This window comes from Phocoena sinus, chromosome 13 (genome assembly GCF_008692025.1).
Source record: "Phocoena sinus isolate mPhoSin1 chromosome 13, mPhoSin1.pri, whole genome shotgun sequence".
In the NCBI taxonomy this organism is placed as follows: domain Eukaryota; kingdom Metazoa; phylum Chordata; class Mammalia; order Artiodactyla; family Phocoenidae; genus Phocoena; species Phocoena sinus.
The window spans coordinates 58,956,306-58,974,766 of record NC_045775.1 but is presented as its reverse complement, the minus strand read 5'-3'; the positions used below and the strand labels follow the sequence as shown (position 1 = coordinate 58,974,766).

Here is an 18,461-nt window from a genome sequence, read left to right as displayed (position 1 = left end):
AACAGGGCAGATTTAGATAGCTGACCCTCTCTGTGGCCACAGCTCCCACTGGGTGGCCTCTTCTCCAGAGCTGCAGCTTTCACTGGTTCCAGTGACACCCTCTCGCCTCCTTGCTCTTCAGGCCTAGGGATGTAACAGCTCTCACTGTTGCTAGTCCCTGGGTGCCTCACCATTGCTATGCAACGAAGAGTAGTCCCCACTCTTAACCCTTCCCTGATCTGTGTGATTTCAACCCTCTTGAGGGTGCCTTCTGTTTCCTGCCAGAGCTGTGACAAATCTGGTGAGAGCGTTCAGGAAAGGGAAGCAGAGTTTATGGCACAGCATGAGGCTGAATGTTTTGCCCAAGGCCTAGTGAATGTGTATAGACATTGTGGCTAGAATGTGGCTCATCGTGGACCATGCATTGGGTTAAACAGTGTGAAGGCTGAAGTTCTGGTAGCAAGTCCGTTCTTTTTCTGGACAAACAGTGTACATTATGACTTTTGAATTCCTTTCTGTGCTTCTACTCTCAAACTTCCTTGTTCTCGCCCTTCCCTCGCCCACCTGTCCAGATACACATAAGAGGACCTCTTTTGCTCTCCTTTCCTCAAAGATATGGCAAGAAGAATGTCACCTTCTTTGCATCGAGAGTACCTAAGTGATTTGTGTGGGTCACAGGAGAAAGTCTATCTGGCTTAATGCTCTGGGAGTTGTTTCATAATTATGTCCCACGTGTCTCTTTAACAAGAGATGGTGGAATTCCTACTCCGTGCCAGGTACACTGCTGTTTATGGGTGATTCAAAGATGAGTTAAGCATAATTGGTGCCTCCGGGGGGTCAAATCTGGTGAGGGAAGACTCATAAACAGGAGCAGTTACACAAAAGAGCTATGGTACAATAGTTTGCTAAGTAAGCCTCGGTGTGAGCTGCCCCAGCAGCAGGAGGACCATTCACACTTCTTCCTGTCCTAACAAGGGAGTCCTACTGACGCTTAGCAAGCCCACCAGCATCACAGGTTTTTGCCCTCTGGCTTTTCTGGTGATTCTTTGACACTCAGTTTTCCAACCACTTAACATTAATCCAGCAGCTCTGTTTGTGGGAACCATAGGCCCGTGTGAAAACTAACTAGGTCTCCTGGCTGAGACTCCCGACGAATCTCTGAGGCGTGACTGTGGCCGCTTTGCCATGCACCACAGTTCCCGCCCTCAGGGAGCTTCCTCTGGAAGGCTGGCTGGAACCTTGGGTGACAACTGATTAACTGGGCTTGCTAAAACCCAGGTCACTGGGCCCAACCCCCAAAGTTGCCTATTTGGTAGATCTCGGTTGGGGCCTGAGAATGTTCATTTCTAACGAGTTCCTGGGGGATGCTGATGCTGCTGGTCCAGGCACCACACTTTGAGAACCAGCACACACACACACACACACACACACAACACGCACACACACACAGACACACACAGAGACACAACACAGACACACAGACACACACACACAGACACACACACATAACACGCACACACAGACACAACACACACAGACACACACACACAGAGACACAGACACACACACAGATACACACACACAGACACACACAGACACAGACACAACACAGAGACACACACAACATGCACACACAGACACACACAGACACAACACAGACACAGACACACACACACACACAGACACACAGACACAGACACACACATAACACGCACACACACACAGACACACACATAATATGCACACACACACATACACACACAGACACAACACAAACACACAGACACACACAGACACATACACACAGACAGACACACACAGAGACACAGACACAAACACACACAAACACACAACACACACAAACACACAACACACACACAAACACACACATAACACGCACACACACAGACACAGATACGCACACACAGAGACAGACACAGACACACACACAGACACAGAGACACAGAGACACACGCACAGACACACACACACAAACACACAGACACAACACAGACACACACACAGACACAGACACACACATAACACGCACACACACACAGACACAGAGACACACACACAAACACACACAGACACAGAGACACACGCACAGACACACACACACAAACACACACACAGACACAACACACACACACAGACACACAACACAAACACGCACACACACACATAACACGCACACACACACACAGACACACACACAGACACAACACACGCACACAGACACACAACACAAACACGCACACACACACATAACACGCACACACACAGACACAGACACACACACACACAAACACACACACAGACACAGAGACACACGCACACAGACACACAAACACACACACAGAGACACACACAGACACAAACACAAAAATACAGACACAGACACACACACACATAACACGCACAGAGACACACACAGACACACACACAGACACACCACAAACACACACACATAACACGCACACACACAGACACACACACAACACGCACACAGACACACAACACAAACACACATAACGCACACACACACAGACACAACACGCACAAACACACACATAACATGCACACACAAACACACATGCACAAACACACAACCCAAACACACACAACACACACACACACACAAACACACACACACACACACACAATGACCAAGGCTGAAGAGCAGGGGCTGTGGAGGGAGCGATAACTGGGGCAAGGGCAACAGAGGGGTCTCACTTAGGGAGTTTGGATGAGAAATTTGAAAAGGGAGGCGTTGGGGAAAAATGGAGTTTCACCCGATGAGAAAAAGTGGGCAGGTTGTGAAGGCCAGAGAGCCTTTGAAAGCCTATCGTGAGACTGAATCATTAGGTTTGAGACATCAGGCCTGGGAATTTGTATTTTTAAAGCTCTTCCAGGTGATTCTGATTCTCAGCCAAGTTTGAGACCCTCTATATGCTCACCAGGCAGCAATACCTGGCACAGAGTGTAGGTGCACAACGAATAACTGAACTGGATCTAATTCCAAGTGTGTGTTGGGAGTGTTTTGAGATTTCTAAATCTAGTTGTCCATATCCTCATTTATTTCGTAAAACTCTGTCCTAAACCACTAGTTAACAGACGAATAACATGCTCTCAAGCAGAAATTCTTCAAATAGAATGAATGTTCTCTCAACGTCCAAGATTACAGAGATGAAAACCCGGCTCTTACCAAATATGTTGTATTAGTCATGAGGTACAGATTCCTGAAAACAACACAATAGAAAATCCCCTTTCGTCTTCGTCTCTGAGATTCTACTTGGCTCCTTCCTGTCTGCACATGTATGCACGCCACTGCATGTTCCACATTAGAAAATAATTAGAAGCAAACAGCTGTTAGTCAAGCAAGCCACATTTTGCCTACATTTTTCCAGAGTTCAACCCATTGCCCTGGGGGAAGGGGTGGCTTATCTAAAGGACCTCACCACGTTAAACACGTCAAACCAAAATGGAAATGCACCGTGATTAGTCTGAGCGTGAGTTGGGTCTGCGGAGCAGAGACAACTACTGAGAAAGTTTCCCTCCACTGTTTAAAATGGTTATTTCTTTTGATTTCATGGCAGAAAGTCTGCTCTAAAATTAGCAGATATCTCAGCGGATGATGAGTGTTATTTTTGTTGTCACTGGAAGAAGGGTAAAGCTGCGTGTGTGTGTGTGTGTGTGTGTGTGTGTGTGTATGGGGTGGTGATGAGAGCTGGTTCTTATATTGAATCTTTTGCTGAGTCCTTGGACTTGGCATAGTTCTGTCTGCAGCACAGAACTGGAGGCCGTAGACCTGAGATGGAGCCTTGGGTTCCAGACCTGGGCAGAGCAAGCACTCTACCATCTCAGTTTTCCATGGCAGGAAACGAGGGAATGGGGACAGATTATGTCAGTCTTTTTAGCTATGATTTCCTAGTGCTCTCTGATAACTGGCTTAGTGTAGATGCTTATGGGCAAGACCACAGAGCAAGGGTGTTGGATGAATCACATGAATTCAAAGATACCTGCACCCAAGAGGAAGAGAAAAGAGGACTTTAGGAAGTATTAACTGCCTCCTATGACTTAAATTTTCCAATAAGTCATAGAGGGTTTTAGTTGAGCTCTGGAGCTGTGAGGGGTGGGGTGGGGCGGGGAAGAGAGATGCTGGAGAAATAAGGCATTTTGCTCACAACCAGGAAGAGTGAGTATCAGATCTATGGCCAACACAGTCCACTAGCGTGTCCTGATACACCAGCACCTGGCTTGAATAAAGGGAGATGGGCTTATGTTATGGCAAGAGGAACAGAGATTAGGCATTAAGGAGAATCCTGCCATTGTTGTTAGACTATGGAATTTCCTACCAGTGAAGTTACTAGATGTTACTGTAATTTATAATGATCCTCTGGGGTTACTGCCCAAGTCACTTTCTCCTAGCCCACTCTCATTCCACCACTTTGCCATGGTGATTTAAAAAAGCCCAGCTCCCATTCCTGGGCGTATATTCAGAAAGGACAAAAATATAACATGCACCCCAATGTTCATAGCAGCACTATTTACAATAGCCAAGACATGGAAGCAACCTAAATGTCCATCAACAGATGAATGGATAAAGATGTGGTATACATATACAATGGAATATTACTCAGCTGTAAAAAAGAATGAAATAATACCATTTGCAGCAACATGGATGGACTTAGAGATTGTCATACTAAGTGAAGTAAGTCAGACAGAGAAAGACAAATGCCATATGCTATCACTTATATGTTGAATCTAAAAAAATTATACAAATGAGCTTATTTATAAAACAGAAACAGACTCACAGACATAGAAAACAAACTTATGGTTACCAAAAGGGAAAGGAGGCAGGGAGGGATAAATTAGGAATTTTAGATTAACAGATACAAACTACTATATATAAAATAGATAACCAACAAGGACCTACTGTATAGCACAGGGAACTACACTCAATATTTTGTAACAACCTATAATGGAAAAGAATCTGAAAAAGAGTATATATATATACGTGAAACTGAATCACTGTGCTGTACACCTGAAACTAATAAAACATTGTAAATCAACTCTACTTCCATTAAAAAAGCCCAGCTCTCACCTTGATATTGTGGAAGTTGAGAAAGTACACATTTATACTTTCAAGTCCATGATTTTAGAAATTTGTTTCTTTGTGATAAGCTGGATTTTGGTTTGATATTTTATCATACCAAAAGATTCTGATTCTTACTATGTAAGTGTTTTAGGAGGAGTGAGAATGGGTTTTTGAGGATGGGTTTTTGAGTAGAAAGAGGCACACCTTGATCGGAGAATACCACTTCCGGGGGGACGAGGGCCTGCGCATGTTGTTGTTGAGATTTCGGGGTTCTGGGAATTCGTACTCCTGCTCTGGCATCTTGACTCTTGCATTCTTTGCCTTCTCCAACTTAGCACCTTCTTCTGTGGAGCCCTTTTCTCCCCAACGAACCTAAAATAAATAACATACAAAAAAAACCAAAATGACAAAATCTGATGGCTCTGGAGAACGAGAATCACAAATAACTGTATGATGTGCTACCCAGTCCTCATTTCCTTTGGGTTTTGAGGGTCAGGGAAGAGCGGTGGTATGGAAAAAGGGAAAGGGGGAGGGCTAAAGGCGCAGAGAAAGGCAGCGAGGGGCATGGATATTTGGGGGAGGAACTGTCCAGGCTGTGGGGACAGTACGTGCAAAGGCATTGTGGGCCCAGGCGAGAACTTTGGATTTTATTCCAGTGAGAGAAGAAACCACTGTGGGTGGGGTTGAGCCAATGCGCGAATCGCTCTGACTCACAGTGGGCAAGATATAGGAGTGCACAGGTAAAAGGCTGTACCCGCCATCTCTCCATCTGATGCCTCACAGTTCACGTCCTCATTAGACCTCAGGTGTGAGTTTTCACCAATTTGCTTTGCTTTTCCGTCCCTGAGTAGTCAGCACATAGATATGAGTACATGAAGCTGTCCTCTTACCTCCATTCTTTTAATGCCTCCAACGCCTCGCCCACCATAATAAGAGGCATCTACCGTAGGCCACTTTTTCTTAGGCAGACCATCGTCATCTTCTTCCTGCAGAGAGATTGTGACACGTGAAGGAAGCAAAGCACCATTGCTGTATGTATGTGTCCACTGTCGCAAAGCGGATAGGGGTAGACTGCCTGGGTTAAATCCCAGTGCTACCGCTTCCTGGGGCCCTGGGAAGTCACTTAACCTACCTGAGCTTATTTTTCTTACCTGTAAAGTGGGAATAAAGAGCAGCATGACATGGTTAGACCGTGGTGTATTCTTGGGACCTGTTCTCTTCTGCATCTCTACTCCTTTATAGGGTATCTCATCTAATCCCATCTACACGTTAATGACCTATCAATGTACATCTTCATCCCTGACTCCTCTGAACTCCGCTGACACGGACATCTCCTCCTGGGGGACTAATCAACATCTCAACCATACCGCATCCCAGATGTAGACAATGGACTTCAGGACACGGGGAGTGGGGAGGGGAAGCTGGGACAAAGTGAGAGAGTAGCACTGACATATACACACTACTAAATGTGAAACATTGTATACATGTGCCACATCTTCTTTATCCATTCATCCGATGATGGACACTTAGGTTGTGGCACATATATACAATGGAATATTACTCAGCCATAAAAAGAAACGAAATTGAGCTATTTGTAAAGAGGTGGATAGACCTAGAGTCTGTCATACAGAGTGAAGTAAGTCAGAAAGAGAAAGACAAATACCGTATGCTAACACATATATATGGAATTTAAGAAAAGAAAATGTCATGAAGAACCTAGGGGTAAGATAGGGATAAAGACAAACCTACTAGAGAATGGACTTGAGGATATGGGGAGGGGGAAGGGTAAGCTGTGACAAAGCGAGAGAGAGGCATGGACATATATACACTACCAAACGTAAAATAGATAGCTAGTGGGAAGCAGCCGCATAGCACAGGGAGATCATCTCGGTGCTTTGTGACCACCTGGAGGGGTGGGATAGGGAGGATGGGAGGGAGACGCAAGAGGGAGGAGATATGGGGATATATGTATACATATAGCTGATTCACTTTGTTACAGCAGAAACGAACACACCATTGTAAAGCAATTATACTCCACTAAAGAGGTTAAAACAAAACAAAGCAATACCGAGTCAGAAAGAAGTCCTGATTTCCCCACCTCAGACCTGCTCCTCCCACAGTCTTCCCCCCTGCCTAGGAGTCACTCTTGAATTCTCTCTCTCCCACTGCCCCTCTCCCACCCCATCTCAATTTCCCAGCGAGCTCTGTTGACCCTACTTCTAAAAGATTCCAAACGTGTGACTTCTCCAACTGTACCTCCATCACCACCTCCACCACCTTGGTCTCAAGGCCCCATAAGCTTTCTCTTAGATACTGAGGTAGTCTCCTAACTGACCTTCCTGCTGCCCTCTTACCTACGATCCATACTCCACAAAGCAGCAGAATAAATTCCAAACCCCGACTCTGCCCTGCGAGCTCTGGCCTCTGCTCACCTCTCCAGCCTTCTTCCTTACCACGCTCCCCTTCTCTCTGGCCCTCAAATATTCTGCGTGCATTCCTGTCTCGGGGACTGTGCACATTCCCTTGTCCAGGAATGGCTTTTCCCCTGGTCTTTTCATGGTTGCGTCCCTCCTATCACTCCACAGAGAGGCCTTCCCTGGACATCCTTCTCAAGTAGTCCCACTCCCTTCGTCCCATCAATCTGTTTTATTTTTATCTCTTACCATGGCTTGCTATTTATTTATTGTCTGTCTCTGCACACCGGGATGTAAGTTCCAAGGAAACTTCTGGTTGTTTGTCGTATTTACTATTCTCAGCTTTTAGAACAGCATCTAGTATGTGGTAGATGCCCAAGAATTATCTGCTGATGATATTTTTCAAAATGAAGGAGCTTGTAAGTTTATGGATGGAAAAGGGAAGGATAATCAGCAAGACCGTTCCTCATCTTGGCACTGTGATTATTCCTGTTGTGGGGAGAAAAACTCACCATCTACGGTCCTGGATGGGCTATAAGGTGGTGGTGTAATTTCCCTCCTGGGTAGGGAAAGGAAGCTAAAAAAGGGGTCAGCAAAGCAGCCGGATGAGCTCAGAACAAGCGGGCCCCCTACGGACTTGTGTTGGAGGCATCTGTGGAGGCGGTAGAGTCCCATGTGGGGCCGTCACTGTATGATAAGGGGCATCCCATGCATGGGGCAGGGTATAAAGCACGGGTCGGCAGAAGAGAGATCAGAGCCGGAGGTGACAAAGCAAAACAGTAACACGTAACACATTAAGACTCCAAGCTGTGCTTGCAATAGGCAGGCTTCTTTTTAAAAATTCAAAACAAACATGAATACATAGTGATCACCGCTGACCAGAGGACTTGCGACATTCTGGCAGGTGAGCAGAATGGGTCAGTCTCTCTCTGTGTCTCTCTCTCTCTTCAACGTATATGTCCTTCTTGGACGTGGGACTCTGTGCCCTGAAGGCGCAGTGGATTCTGTTGACCCTTATATTTTAAATCTTGCACAGAGCCTGGTGTACAGTAGGTGCTCAGTATTTGCAAGTATTGAATCCACGATAACCACAGCTGGATTTATGTACCCTTTACCGTGTATGTGCCGGTCCCTCTTCTGGGCGCTAGACATGTATCAATATTAAACCAGTTAGCTCATCTTTAACCTTTCAAACCTACATGTTGTCAGATAAATTTAATGGGTAAGACAAAGCTCTTAAGATGTATTTGGATCCCTTACAATAGAGATCTGATAATCAAGGGACTGGGAAGAAAAGGCCCAACAGACAAGAAATTGTCTCAAAGGTTTTATCCCGTTTTCATATTTCTAATAAAATTTGGTTTCCAGAGATGAAAAATAAAATAAAATAAAATAAACCAGTTAGCTCACAAATAGCCACTGAGGTAGTTGGTGCTATTATACCCGTTTTACAGAGAAGGAATAGAGAGATTAAGTGACTGAGTCACCAGCTTGAATGCGGTGGAGATGGATTTGAGCCCAGGCAGCCATACTCTTGTTTGATTGTTTCTCAGTGTTGACAAAATTCAAGGTTTTGCCCTTTTTTTGTTTTGCTTTTCCAACCATTTGATGCTTTCAAATAAATGCTAGTTTTCTACTTCTCAACCCTTGTAGCTGCTAATTTTGAAGACTTCTGACTATAAAACATGGCAAAATAATAAATAAAAACAAGCAAAAGCAAAAAAAAAAAAAAAAAAAAAAAAAAAGACCCAAGCAGGGAAATACTATAGCTCACAGTACTTCACCCTATGATACAATTTCAGAAAGCTTCTGATGGTGATGTCAACCAGGAACTTTATATGGTTAAACTTTACCACCAGAGTGTGTCTGTGTGTCATACATGAAACATGGCTTCAAAAAGCCTGGGCATGCCTGGTCTAGTGCCTTGTTCAAAGGACTTAACTTAAGTCACCCTAAACTGAACATACCACCAAGAATGTAAGAAACTCCAAGAATACAGCTGCTCTTATTCATTAGGGGGCTGAAAAGGTCTTATGAGTCTCCCAATTTCTTAAATGACAGGAGCACAAACATTACAGACCATCTAATTGAGCCTTTTCATTGCACAGAAGAGGATAGTCAGATCCAGAAAAACGAAGAGAAGTTCCAATCTGGCTTGCTGATGCCTCGTCCGGGATTCCCCCTATATTTGCACACGGAGCGCCCTCCCGCTCATCTCTTCCCGCCCCGGGGGCTCTACTTCTCCGCGGTGCCTGGGTACCCAGGCTGGGCTGGCCTTCTGCGCATGAGCGGGGCCCACATCCCGCACGGGAAATGCCGAGACTGCAGACCGCTCCACGCGTTCCTGATACACCAAGCCTGCCTTAAATCCCCTGACCCGAGCTTGCCTGCCAAACTCAAACAACAACAGCAAAAGACAACACAGAGGCCCAGAGTTTGACCAAAAGGAGAGTCAGAATTTCCCTGCAGTTACCATGGCTCTGTTTACACATTCTAGAGATGGGAGGGTTTTGCAATCTTCAGAAGATAAGGGAATCTTTGATGTGTTTTTTTCATTTGGCCAAAAATTGATGGAGTAAAATCATAGTCCCCGGCAATTCCACTAACAGAATTGGCAGCACTTGAGGTGAATTTCTACCTCAAATCAAGTATAAGGGCTTTGGGGGAAGTCCCCCTCAAACTGCCCTTTAAGGATGTCGCAGGGAGGGGAAAAACCACCAGTATGATAAATGGAGGACAGACTGGATGAGCTGAATTGCTTTGTGTTAGCAAAGTCGTAGGAAGCAGGGGTTTGTGGGCGGTCAGCAGAAGAGTGGAACTGAGCTCCAGAGAATTGCCAGCCCCTGCCCTGCCCCCACCCCCACCCCCCGAGACGGCCAGGAGAACCGTCCAGGAGTGGAATGAAGGGGCTTTTTAACAGTCTGTCGGAAGTTGTTAATCGGCTGTACTGTGTTGTAACCCACTCATACTTTTAAACCTTCAGTAACACTCCCTATGCAGGCGGCTTTGTGCCCGTGGTGCCTTTGGGGGATGGAGGGATCTGGTTTGTCAGATGGTGTCTATCTCCTTCTGAGAGGAGATAACACAGAAGCAGCCAGAAATGGAGTCAGTGGTGCCTGGAGAAACCTCAGAGATTAGGGAGGGATGCTGGTTTCCCATCAGGGGAAGTTGTGTTTAAATTTTAAAGGATGTGGTGGCCCCGGACATCCAGTTGTCTGATGTTTGGGTAACACAAGTGGCAGCACGTGATTCAGACAGTGAGGCCCATTCTGACCTGCTTGTCCTCAGGCAGACCTGCTCTAGGAGGAAAAAAGCTATAAAATATGAAGTCTGATGCACACGTTTGGTTGGCCCATAACTGGATTAGTCCTCTGCTGTCGTCACACACTGAAACTTTCCATCTTTCTAATCATGCCAGGCTCTTGTATAGCCCCATGCTTCAACATTCACAGCTCCATATGCTCGGGACGAACTTCTCCCACTTCTACCTGTCTTTTAAGATATCACTCGAATTTAACCTATTCTGTGAAGAACTCCCTGATTCCCCAGAGAATTCAATGCTCCCTTCTTGTATGTGCCATGGTTCCTTGTATTGACTTTCACTCACTCAACAGATATTTAACAATTAGTTAGTTATTAAGCAGACCAGCAAGGAGAAGGGGTGAGATCACTGATCCTGGGGTTGCCTCACTCCTCCTTATAGGCCATGATGTGAATAGCGCCCCCTGGAGCTGTGATATGGTGGCCCTCTGAGACTCAGTCTACAAGTTCTTTAACATCCCTGCTTCTCTGACATCCATTTGGCAGAAAAGACAGATGGCTAGTTTGACCCAAATAGGCTCTCAATCTCCAATTCACTATGGGTACCAGTGGGAACTATCTATGGAAAGGAGAACATAACTGAAACGGAATGGAGCCCAAGGAAACAGTTTTAAATCAGACTTTGAATTCAATAAAAAGGTCACTGAACTGTAACACATCTTAAACCCTTAGGATAAACCCTATGTAGCCCCAAACAATGTATTTGTCCATTCCTTCCTTCACTTGCTCAAGCAACTGTAGTTGTGCCCCACTGCACAGTGTTCTATTTTGAGAAAAACAGAGAGAATGCAGCTGTCAACAAGATCGTTTACATTTACAGAGGGGTAAGTTTTGTGAGGGTGACGACATGAAACAAAGGATTAAGGCTACAGAAACTCCCAGGCCCAAGAGGCTCTGGAGGGGAGGGCAGACCTCAAGTAGATCTGGCCGTACTGTCTCATCTGAAGTCTTTGGGGATAAGCCAGAGAGGTCACCTTCAATGTCAGTCAGCCTTGGAGATGAATTCCTAGGAGTGAATTGGCGAGTCCGAAAAATTCATCAACACTTCTGTTTGTAAATACCAGAAAATTCCAACTGACTTAACTATATGTTTTGGTACCATCATATCTGTTCACACACACACAGTGATTAACACAGTGACTGTCTTGTGTTCTTCAATAAAGAATTGTGTGTATATTTTTTAAAGCAATGTTCCATTTTATTTTTTTAATTTAATTTAATTTTTTAAACACTTATCCTTACTTTGTGTACCTGGTGTTTTACATTTTATCTATTTCATTTTTTAATTTATTATTTATTTATTTATTTTTGCGGTATGCGGGCCTCTCACTGCTGTGGCCTCTCCCGTTGCGGAGCACAGGCTCCGGACGCGCAGGCTCAGCAGCCATGGCTCACGGGTCCAGCCGCTCCGCGGCATGTGGGATCTTCCCGGACCGGGGCACGAACCCGTGTCCCCCGCATCGGCAGGCGGACTCTCAACCACTATGCCACCAGGGAAGCCCCAATGTTCCATTTTAAACTACTGAATATAGAAGACTGAATGCTGGGTTTGTTCCAGGACCTCTGATTGGAGCAGACGTGTGTGTGTGTGCAAGTGTGCATGTATGTATCAGTGTGTGTCAGATGTCCACTGGAAAAAGGATGCCTGGCAGAAGCTTGGTCCTTCACCTCTCCAGAGTGGGCAGTTAGTCTGGCTGTCTGTGTAGACACAGCTGTGAGAGGTAACAGGCCTGATACTATTAAGAAGTGCAATTTGTCTGCTCCTAGACAAGTTGTTTAATTTTTCTATAGCTCAGTTTTCCCATCTAAAAAATTCTTGTCACAGAGAAATTGTTAGGTCAGTGAGCATGATAATAAACCTAGAAATAAATTCATCCTTCAAAGCTAGGTACCTATTGTTAATTGGATGCCCACCCAGTGTCACTTCCTTCAGTACACATCCCTCTCTCTCTCAAACGGTCAGAAAATTCATGGAAGGTGAGGACATTTAGAACTAAGTCAGCAGATGAAGTACTGCGTTATTGATTCTCCCATAAACTGCCAATTGTTTGGAATAACTAGAGACAGCGAGGAGTCCTCACTCTATTGCCAATTAGAGAAGACCCGTAACCCAGGAAATGCCCTTCTTGGTTGTGAAAATTGAGCTTCCTTGTTTTTGTGGAGAGCTTGAAATTTCAAGTAATTTTTCTTTGTCCTGTCTTTATATACAGAAACATTACTGTCGGTTGCACCAAATCGCAAAAAGTCATGCCTTTTTATATTATGCATTTTGATATTCCCTAATAAAGAGGACCACTGAGAGCTCATTATAAAGTTGTGTCCATTGTCTAAGTTTATTCATATTTTAGTAGATTGACCTCCCTTAGGATATGATGCTTACAGAGCTGATGAAAGTTTGGATAATTGATGCTTGTTCATATACATGGCAGAGATTTTTAACCTCATTTGGCTAATTATTGAATGTTAGATACTGTATTAAGCTCTCTGGGGAATACGTCAAAGATTAATTAGATACAGATCCTGACCTTCAAGTATAGCTAATGCTCTTAAACTTTGATGCAGAAGGAAAAGTTTAATAAATAAATACCCTGGGAATGTGGAGAAGGTAGAAATTAGCTCTGGTGGAAGGAATTACAGCCTAGGAGCTGTGCTAGAAAGGCTGGTGGGATTTGAACACAGGGAGCTGCAGTGAAGAAGTTTGTCTAGATTCAGGCTATGATTTTTAGGGCCTTGTATAAAATACTTTTATGGGCTGAGTTATGTCATCGTTTCTGTGGGATTTCTTTATTTTTTTCTGCCAAAACACATTAGGAAGGAGATTAAGCCTGCTTAATTCACAGGGCCAAGGAACAATCAGGGCCAGCACGCATGCCCAGGTAATCAGCACAGCCTGCAGCCCGCCCCGGCCAGCCCGGAAACTCCTATAGGTCTAACAGAACCTTGTAGGTCTCAAGTGTCCCCAGGTTGTCCTTCTGTTTCAGAAATCAGGTCTGCCTTCTTGAGGTGAAAGTATGACTTCCATAAGAATAGTGGATGAAACTGGAAAAGTTCAACTACCTCTTTTCTTTTGCTTTTAGCTATTCTTTCTTGGTGGTTTACTGGCTTGGGCTTTTTTTTTTTTTTTTTCCTCCAAAATTGTATCGTTGGCTATCAGACTTCATTCTACAAATACTTATTGAGCTTGTTTTGTGTGTGGAGTCCTAGGCTAGATGCTGGGGCCTGGGGTCAACCACGCCCCACAGTCTTGGACCTAAGTCTCCTGGCGTATTTTGGCCATGGTGGCTGCCACATCACCTTCTAAAGGCAAATGCAGAGCCAGCAACAGAAAAGGGCAATAACTCCGCTAATTGAACATAATGAGTGAAGGGAACATTCTTCACCTCAGGGCAAACAGAGCAACCTCAGAGAGAGCTTCTTTCCCTATTTTTCTCTGGGAGTATAAGACACAGCTGCACACAACAGAACCACAGCTAAGCTGGAACCCGGGGAACTAGCCACGGTGCTTTCTCTTGAAGGATTAAGAAAAGGCTTTTGTGGATGTCAGGAGAGTATTTTTTCCTCCCTCCTCTGTGCACAGAAATGTAATTTCCTCCTCTGATTTCTGGGCAGAAAGTTAGCATTCCAACAAGATGTGCTTTAATTGATTGCAGCTATTAAATCCCTTAGCTTACAAGCTTATAATTCAGCATATAAGAGCCACATGGAATTTTAAATGTAATCCTTATTATTATTATTTTTTTCTGTATGTAGGAAACTTGACAAAGGCATTGGGAAGACGAATGGTGAGGGGGTGTTGCTCGCTTTGCAACAACAGACCTTACGGATTAAGGACAATGAACTTGAAAGCTCACCAATATATCTTCTGATCCCACTAAGTTTGCAGACCTGTACTCTGGCTTCTAAATGGGTTAGTGTTGCATTGAGGGAGGCCAGCTAAGCCAGGAGTAATCGGAGGATCAGGAAAAGCACTGGGCAGGCACTGCTGCCCAGGGACTCTCCTTCTCACCGTTAGCCTTTAACGCCTCCAGGCCACACATGCACCAGACCTGCTTGTTGGACAACTTACGGTGGAATTTAAGTCATTTTTCTTCCTTTAAATGATGAGGGTCTAATATCCTATGCAAGGCTGGAATACTAGCATATCCCCCTCCACTGTATTTTCTTTACTGCCTGGCAAACTTCAGCACCATCTGTTTCTAGAACCGCTGATTATTTGGACGATGTGGCAAATTCACTCTGATCTACACATATAAAGCATAAGTCTCTGCAGGGAGAAGAGATCCATCAAGTGTCTGTATTACGGGAAAAATCAGTACCTTGGGGCTCCAAATAGTTGTACGTATAAAACTACTTATGTTTGCATTTCAAATTTTTCTTGCAAGGAGAAAACCTTCCAAGAACCATTCTGCCTCGGGCTGCCAGTTCACTTCAGTTCCTGTTCATCCTTGGTTAGGAAAGAGCCAGAGACCTACCTCCCTCTTTGCTGCTTTGCACTCAGTGGGAGTCTGGGCTTGACTTAGCTCTGCTTTGCAGAGGCCTGAGTCTCGGGCTGCCCAGTCAGCTCTCTGCCCCACTCCACCATCCTGTCCACCTGGTCACTCACCTCACTTTCCTCAGCAGGGGGTGGAGGGAGCTCCTTGATAATCTGAAAAGAAAAAAAAAAGAACAAGTCAGTAGAAATCTCCAGCCACCTGCTTTCCAAGAGCCCTGCTCTCAAGAGGTACCTGGTGGTGCGGCCATAATTACCATAGTAATGGGCCCAAGCAAGGCAGGTGTCCTTCTGGGCAGAATAGCTCAGTTAGTTAGAGCATGACCCAGGCAGAGGGTTCCACACTCAATTGTGTCTGCTGTAGTTTTTTTTTTTTTTTTTTGCGGTACGCGGGCCTCTCACTGCTGTGGCCTCTCCTGTTGCGGAGCACAGGCTCACGGGCCCAGCTGCTCCGCGGCATGTGGGACCCTCCCGGACCGGGGCACGAACCCGTGTCCCCTGCATCGGCAGGCGGACTCTCAACCACTGTGCCGCCAGGGAAGCCCCTGTGCTGTAGTTTTGTATAGAGAAAAAAACGTTCCACGGGTAAAAGTTTCATCTTTTACTCCAGGGAGCTATCCTGCAAATTTTATTCATCTAGTCATTCCTGCATCAAATCATTCACCCACCCGCCCAAACAGCTGCACATTTAACAAAGAATGGTCCAGAACAGAAGTTAAGATAGTGCTACAGAGATAAGTCAGGTATGGACCACACTCAAACTGTTGGCAATCCCATTAACTGTCACTGGCCCCAGGTGGTACCCACGGAGGGAGGATGTGACGGTCAGGCTGATGGATTCCCAACAAAGGGCAGCAAAGAAGGGGTAACCGGGGATTCCTTTCAGGGCCCTGAAATTTAAGAGGCACAAAGATTTACATAACAATATCCTAAGACTGGACTCTGCAAATACCCCATCATCAGGGTTAAAGAGAGACATGTGGTCACTCTGGGAAGGCAAGCAATTGTGAGCCCCTTCTAGCCAATGAGAGGATGGGTGACATATGGAGAAGCATGGGAAGGAGAAAAAGAAGGGTGGCGGTAAGTAGCCTGTCCTCACTTTTGTCTCCAACTTGCACACCCCATTCATAAAAGGAAAGCTCTTGAACCCTTGCAGTTAATTTGATTTAGAGTCTTTTACAAGGCAATTTGGCCATTATCCACTCTGACTGCACCATGTCTCCCTCCTCTCATACCCCGAGCTTATTATCAGAATGTTGGGTCCCCTACCTGCAGTCTTTTTCCTTAGAAAATTCTGGTAAATACAAAAGTCATTAAATATCTTTTGATGTCTTAGCGTCAGGGCTGGCCTGGACCACTTTATGGATGGATGCTCGAGCACTGTCCATGGGACCAGTTCCTTAATGTAGTGGGAGAGCTCTCTAGGCAGCTCTTCCTCACTTCTGCCCCCTACTAAGTACATATCACCTTTGATTTGATGATTATTCTGGGACCTCATTTGGGCTCTGATCCCCACTGCTGTCACCCATGCTATCACTATCTGTAATGTCATCTCTGTATGTTGAGACAGGCTACTGACTTGAGGCTCTACTAACATCAGCCAGGGGACTGAGCCTCCAGTCACCTAAAAGGATAGGACTCAATTAATTAAGAGGCAGAGGCTATCATTTCAATTTATTTATTAATTTTATTTTTTGGCTGCACCGTGTACCATGTAGGGTCTCAGTTCCCCGGCCAGGGATCGAACTCGCAACCCCTGCACTAGAAGTGCAGAGTCTTAACCCCTGGACCGCCAGGGAAGCCCCGAGGCTATCATTTCAAACTCTCATTTCATCTGCCTCCACTTCCTGGCCATCGTGGGAAACCTGCTGAAGGTCTTTGGAAAGCATGAAGCCATGATTTTGCTCACCCACTCAACACTGGCTCCAAATTCCTTAAAAACAGTCTCTGAGGAGGGTCATTACTGCCCAGTGCTGATTTCCCATCATCCCAGAGGCAGTGATGATTTTCAAACAGGAAATGCCTGGAGACTGGAGGGAGGGGTGAGGAGCTGGGGACAGCGATCTGGAATGCATCTCTTCTCTCAGGGCGGGATTAAGGAAGGGAGCGAGAGGAGAGCAGGCTACTTAGGAACACAGACAGATGTTGACAAGAGTGCTGTGGGCAGTGTATTTGCTAAGTACCCTGCGTGTACAGAGGCTTGGTGCAGAGCAGCTGGGGTTTTGTCTTCACGGTGCAACCAGCTTCCCCCCTTGCTGCATGGAAGCACTGTGTAGTTGTCAAATGTGAACCCCAGACCTGCCTTTTTTGACTGTGACGATCCGACAAGTCCCTGAGCCTCCTTGAGCTCCACTTCATCTGTTAAATGGGAGCAATAACACTAACCTTGCAGGCACTGAGTCACGATGAGCAATAATGTTTGCAAAACATCTGGAACAGAGTGGGTGCTCAATAGATGGTGAATACTATTATTATTCCCCTTTCCCTTTCTTGTAGTCACTGTCTTTTGCTTTTATTAAATCTTTAACAAAGGTTTCACTTAACTTGCCCTCCCTCCACATATACCAAATGAAAATTCAGTATATACTGTGTATGGTGGTTTCCAGATGGTACAGCCTAGAAGCCAGAGCTTCATAAGAAGGGTGAGACAGGAGGCTGGCGCTCAGATGGTGGCCAGAGGGCCTGACAGTGGCCAGGGTCTTCAGGGGGGGTCAGTAGGAGTCTGCTTCACCACGTACGTGGAAGCACATGACACCAGCCAGGAAGCGCTGACATCAGCCAAGCAGCCACCACTCAGACCAACCCGTCTGTGGGTTGATGGCCAACGTGTCTTATTGGGTATTTATCGAATTCTGCATCCAACAATGTCCCAAGGGGAACCCAAAAGACAAAGCAAAACACATGATTTATTAAGTATTAATCAAAGGCGGACTAATTCATAATCTAGATGCCAGGCTGACATACTTGTAAACTGGGCACCTGAGCTTCCGGAAAAATGCCACCATGTTCAGGTAGACGAAACTTAGGCACTTCCAATCTGGCCTTATCGGACGGGTGTCTGGCTCTATTCAGAGGGAATGAGGAAGAAGTCTTCCTATTGCTTCCAGTCCCTGCCCCCTCCTTCCCAGTCTTCTCCTGGGGGCGGGTGCAGCTTGCC

At 45.5% G+C, this 18,461-nt stretch overlaps 1 protein-coding gene across 4 annotated transcripts in view; it reads right to left on the bottom strand.

The window, feature by feature from the left end:
- ANTXR1 (ANTXR cell adhesion molecule 1) overlaps positions 1 to 18,461 on the bottom strand; it is a 244,359-nt gene that overhangs the window by 62,979 nt on the left and 162,919 nt on the right. For all 4 annotated transcript variants that reach the window (XM_032652787.1, XM_032652788.1, XM_032652790.1 and 1 more), the window contains exons 14-16: positions 15,419 to 15,460; positions 5,971 to 6,066; positions 5,285 to 5,452 (exon numbers count right to left, since the gene is read on the bottom strand). In XM_032652787.1, coding sequence (XP_032508678.1) covers positions 5,285 to 5,452; positions 5,971 to 6,066; positions 15,419 to 15,460 — 306 coding nt within the window. The remainder of the gene's footprint in view (positions 1 to 5,284; positions 5,453 to 5,970; positions 6,067 to 15,418; positions 15,461 to 18,461) is intronic.